We start from the raw sequence: 6,007 nt of genomic DNA, 5'->3' as shown, positions 1-6,007 counted from the left end.
TTCAGTAACTGTTAGACCTGCCAGCCTTAGGGTGGTCTTTTAGCAGTCTTTTTACCTCCACATTTTTGCTGAACTTTTTGTTGGCCATAGGACTCTGAGCAGTTTACCACTGACAATCCGTGCTTAAGTGCTTGTGCTCTACATGTGTGTAATTGGTATATACCTGATTGGCATATTTAGTTACTTGTACGTTCCATGTAAGGTGGTATAACATAACGTGTATTTGTAAAGCACACATTCACCCAAGGTTATCTTGGTGCTGAATAACAGATGGTTGATGCTGCCCAACTGGACTATCTGGAATTTTAACTGTATCCATGACATCGAACACAGGCCCCTACAGTGGACGCATTAGTCCACTAAGCCACCAGACCCAGCTATTACCCAGAACCTGTAAATTAAATGCTACTATTGGGCCTGTAGCACTGATTGTACCACCCACAGAAGTAGCCTTTCAACACTGTCCCATCCCTGCCACTGCAGTGCCTGTATGTGCAGTTTACTGCCCCTTTGACATGGCATTTAAAACTACTTTTGAAGCCTTAAACTCCACTTTTCTTACATATAAGTCATCCACAAGGGTGTGGTGCTATGTAAGTAAAACGTAGAACATGTAGTTTTATGTTTTGCATGTCCTGGTGGTGCCACACAGCCTATTTCATTTTTCAGTACTGTGAGGCCTACTCCCTTCATAGTTTAGCACTGGGGTTCCTAATACACTTTAAAGCTGTAATTCCTGATCAGAGAGGAGTAGCTTTACCATGTTTCATGTGTTTGGACAGGTTTTGCCAAATTCTACTTACTGGTGAGGTTGGATTTGACATTACCAGTTTAGAAATGCCACATTTAGAAAGTGGATATTTCTCTTCACTTACTGCTCCATGTGCCTGACAGCCTGTCTCCAATACACGTTTTGGGTGAGTGACAGTTACACTTTGTGCATTCCCTCTAGCCAGCCACAAAACAGAAAGGATAGGTGTGTCTGAGTACCCATCTTCATACATCTGCATTCTGATGGCCTTGTCTGGGCAGGATGGAAGGGAGAGGCTAACACTTCAATTGGTAGTGTCCTGTCCACACACAAAGGGCTGATTTACCCACCAAAGAAAGTCTGGAAGACAGGACTGAGCTGAAAGGTGAACCTGTTCACTCCAGAGAGCTGCTTTGAAGTCACCCTCTACATCAGAGGCACTTTTGGGTATAAATTCTGGGTCTCTGACCACCTAGAATCAGACACGTCTGGATCTTGAACTGAACCTTTGTCAGAAGGACTGCTGTGCTACTTAAAGGACTCATCATCTTTGCACTGCATACTTGGAAAGCCTGCTTTCTTTTGTATTGCCCAGATGCCTGCTGCTCTCTGGCTCTGCTGAAGAAGACCAGGACTCTTTCTTCACTCACAGTGATCTCCAAGGGCTTGTTGGCTTGCATCCTGTAGCTTTAGACTTAGGGCAATCAAAGTCTCTACCCCTGGTCCTGTGCCTGGTTCTCTGTGAGTGGCCCAGATACTTGCAACAAGGATTTCAATCGATCTCCTCTCTGTGTGTAACAGAACTGGTGCATTGATCCGTTTTGCGGGAGTAAAAACGGTGCATTGCATCGGAATCAGCACTTTGCCTCCAGTGATTGAAGCATCGGACAGCATATAACCACCGCTGCAGCTTGGTGAGATTTATACATTCCCTCGACTGTGTGGCAGAATCTGACATATCGATCGATGCCTCTCGACCCCAGCACTCGTCTTCGGAACTATTGTATCTCCTTCACTGCATGGAAAAACTCAACGCATCTTGCTGTTTGCGCCCAGGAAAGGTCCTTTGTTTACCAGACCCAGCCTGGGTCCTGTAGCCGAGGACAAGGTGAGCCCGAACTTTGAGTGTACCCCGGTCCAACGTCATCCAAAGTGACCTTTTTAGCGCGACTTACCTCTAAGCACTTTACTGCATTTATACTTTTAAAATTCAATATCTCAACTTCTATACATTGGATTTTTGGCGTTTTGGTCTTGTTTATAATATAATAGTCCATTTTTATAAACCTGTGTGGAGTTCTTTTGTGGTGTATTCATTGTGTTTCTGTGTGCGTGTGTTGCACAAATACTTTGCCACTTTAGATAAGCCTGACTGCTCTGTGCCAAGCTAACAGAGGGTGAGCACAAGTTATTTTGAATGTACTTAGCATACCCAGACTAGGTTTGTGACTTCTGCTTGGACATCGTGCATACCTTTGCCAACCAGAAACCTAATTTCTAACAGTAACTATCCTCAAGTTTTATATTAAATGCAATAATGAAGGCAAGATATTACTCATAAATTATGATGGAATTCAAACAGAATACACTTTTTGTGTATTTGGGCTGTGGTAGATTTAATGAGGAATGGATTCTTGCATTGTTGCTTGAGTTTAAGGAAGCAGGCCCATCGGCCTATTTTCAAGATCGTTGGTAATAAAGGCTGAAGCTCTGTCCTTACTGGTCATATACCCTTTGCACATGGTATCTGATCAGTTTATGTATCTGATTACCTCTTTATGGTAACCAATGAAAAATAAAACGTAAGCATGTTTTTCAGGACTTTTAGGGCCTGATTATGATGGCGGTGGGACCGCCATCGTCAGCCAGTCGGTGGCAGTCTAACTGCCATCGGACCCTGCATTACCGCCCGCCACATTATGATGGGGGGCGGATGGTTGGCGGTTGGAGAGACCGACTGCCACGGATCCGATGGGCTCAAGGAGCCCGTCTCACCATCGGACAGAGTGTAAGGCCTACAATGGTGGCGATGCCTGCTCAGGCACCTCCGTAGGCATTACAATGTCAGTTTCCGCCGGCTGTTTTATGGCGGTTTACCTGCCATGAAAAGGCAGGCGGAAAGGAACATTAGGGGCCCGTAGCGGTACCCTCTTCCCCCATGGCCCTCTGCCATGGGCCCTGGGAGGCAACTATGGTGCCCCCCTACATATGCCTGCACCATGTGCCAGGCACCGCATAGTGCCTGCCACATAGTGCAGGGATATGTACAGAGTATATCTTTTGTGCTGTGGCGTGTGCCCGCAGCACATGCCGCAATATCGGTTGCGGGACTGATGACAGCTAGTCAGGTGGCCCGTTTCTGAAGGGATGGTGGTCGGACGTAAGTCCGACCACCATCCTAATCAGGCCTTATGTGCACTACTGCACTGTTTTACCTACACAATTTCGTCCACGTATGACTCAGAGGAAATTGATGAGCAAAACTTGTGATTAAGCACTATTTTTACTAAATCTCGTAATGGGTGCTAAGTGCAAACTTGGCACAGAAAAAAATTGACTTTAATTCTACATTTTCCTCCAAATCATAACGATGATCCAAGTAAGCACAATACGTCCATTTCATATTTGAATCAATTGCCCAATCCGAAAGCTTATCTATTAAAAGATAGTTATTGCTTCCTCACGTTGGTCCCAAAATATTTTATTATCAACCATAAATACTTGCGCCACTGCAAAGTAAAATATCCATGAACATATTTACACTCTAACTGGCAGAAAAGTGCAAATCTGAGACCACAAAATTTTAAAACAAATAATGTATATAGAATATCTCATATTTATTAGAACATTCTGTACAAAATATATTTTGGTAGCACATAAACAGTCATCATACAGGCGCATGTTAGCAATTCCTCATTCTTCTCATCATGTATGTTCAATTCTAACATGCTTGATGATGTCAAACCATAGAGGAAGTCAATCTAGACCAGCTTTTAAAAGCTGTCTGAAACTGAGCAGATTTTTGTAGGTCAGAAAGGAATCAACAATTTTATTCCAGAGCTGCTGTGAATGCGTTTACAGGAAATGTTTGTCTACCACACGTGTTTCTAAAACGGTTTGTTATTTGGCACTTATATAGTGCGCAATTGTCCTTTAGTGCAGTTTATTCAATACGGTGTTGTCTTTTCAAGCACTTTCAAGATTTCTATAAGCCCGGAGCCAGAGTAGGTTTATGTAGATGTGGTGTGACCTCATCTGGTTAAGGAATGTGCCTATGTTAAGTGAATGCCTCAGAATAAGTCTGCCATTACATGTGGCCCTCATTAAAGTGCCAGTCTTTCTGCACCTGATGTTACCGATGCCAGCTTTATCCGTAACTACATGAGGCCTGAGTAAGTTGTGGTGTTACAGGTTGAGGCTGGAGATGTGCAACAATGGAATATTTTCATTCAGTCGACTGGCTGGTACAGGTATACATGTGATAGGTAACTAATGGAGGCATCTGACATTGGGTACCTTTAGCTGGTTAGTTGCATATTCAGGCAGGGTTGAATGTGTATTCAGAGCTCTGTCTTACGGTGGTCTATTGTGAAAGCCTCTGCAGCGCTTAATTTGAGCCTGTGGTTTCTGGTGCTCAGCACTAAATTGTCACTCCCACACTTATGACACTCTGCCACGTGGTGGCACTGCTCATCTAATTTAGATATGAGCAGAACAACGGTTTATGAATACAAAATAAATTAAAAAAATACTAATATCTGCCTCCCCAGCCATTCCTTTAGCTTTCGGGACCTGGGATAATCTGAACTGTCTACTTGCAGGCGAGAGAGATGGTTAATAGTGGTTCTGGTACCCTCACAGACAGCGATGAAGAGCAATGGGTGGTGCAAGCTGAAGTGGCTTCCTGGTCAGGGCCCTGGCACTTATTATTTTACAAATTAAGCACTGCTCTGTGGTGGGCACTAGTGCTTAGATGGTGCACCAGTGCCTGAAGAGCCTCTCTCTCTTTTTAAAGTGTCTATCAGAATAACAATACTGAACTTCCATACATTAAAAGAGACTGGCTCCAACTAACCATCTTATTCCATATTCCTAGTTGTATGTTGGAAAAAAACACTTTTATTTGAAGAGCTTATAATAAATTAGCTGATAGGCGCTCCGGTTGTGACAAGTTTGTAGTACGCTCCTTTCAAAGCCATAAGTTCCTCGTGGTTTCCCTGCTCAATCACGAGTCCTTGCGACATGACAGCTATAATGTCGGAATTCTGAATAGTTGACAAACGATGTGCGATGACAATACAGGTTCTTCCTTGTCTTGCTTTATCCAGGGCGGCTTGGACTGTCTGAAAATCAGAAAAACACATATCAGGGAAAATAAATCCTCATTGGTAACATGGGCGTTTGTACTGTTCAATTAGACGCATGGTTCTGAAATAACAGAATTATATATATATGTTATTGAAAGATAGCAATAAACCCGAAGTGGTCATTACCAGTAGGATTGAAATAAAATGGCCGAAGAGGTGTGATGAGGTCTGAAGTACCGTTTTGGCACAATCAGGGAATAGTGAGCTGGCATGGACCATTTGGGAGGGGACAGGAACAGATGTCCTCACACAGGACTAAGCAGAGGTCTGGCTTTTGACATTAAAATGTCACAGGGATACACAGAGGAAGGAAGAATCATGACTGACTTGCCTTAAAGAAAGCTCTGGGGTCTCCTGCTCTGCACTTCAGTCTAGGGACTGCAAGTGCTGGTCGAGGATCAGATTTCTAGATTCTTTCATGCGCATCAGGGACAGAAAAGGCTGAAGAAGGGTTGCATTCTGTGTGGGAGAACTAGCTGCCCAGAGGGAAATGGCCTTCCATGTGAGTGCCCTCGCTGGAGATAGTCAGACACTAGGGACCGTATTCCACATACAGTGCATTTTCCTTGATTGCGCCAGGTTCTCCCTTTAAAATAGGGGTGGGCGGAATTTGCGAAAGTGACTTTCGCAAATTATCGTGAAAATGTTAAAAATCTCCGCATACACGCGGAAATATCGCGAAGATGCAGAAGTTTTTTTCCCGCCCGTTCGCGGTATTTTCTGCGTGGTCGCGGCTCGCCAACTTACCCATGCGGTTGCTCGAGGCGCGGCCATCTTGTTTTCACTCTTCTCGCGGTGCATGATTGAGAGAAGAAAGACGTGATCGCGCGACCAATGACATTACTGCGGGCGCGAACTGTCGCGAGACAGCGCAAATGGCTACCAACAA

At 44.2% G+C, this 6,007-nt stretch overlaps 1 protein-coding gene across 2 annotated transcripts in view; it reads right to left on the bottom strand.

Moving 5' to 3' along the window:
- Positions 1-3,567: 3,567 nt before the first annotated feature.
- The window catches only part of ABCB11 (ATP binding cassette subfamily B member 11), a 431,988-nt gene continuing 429,548 nt past the window's right edge, over positions 3,568-6,007 (bottom strand). For both annotated transcript variants that reach the window (XM_085645365.1, XM_085645366.1), the window contains exon 29: positions 3,568-5,094. In XM_085645365.1, coding sequence (XP_085501491.1) covers positions 4,894-5,094 — 201 coding nt within the window. In that variant the 3' untranslated portion in view covers positions 3,568-4,893. The remainder of the gene's footprint in view (positions 5,095-6,007) is intronic.

Source organism: Triturus cristatus, chromosome 3_1 (genome assembly GCF_964204655.1).
Source record: "Triturus cristatus chromosome 3_1, aTriCri1.1, whole genome shotgun sequence".
Lineage (NCBI taxonomy): Eukaryota > Metazoa > Chordata > Amphibia > Caudata > Salamandridae > Triturus > Triturus cristatus.
The sequence above is the reverse complement of the archived record's forward strand: the minus strand, read 5'-3'. Positions and strand labels throughout refer to the sequence as shown.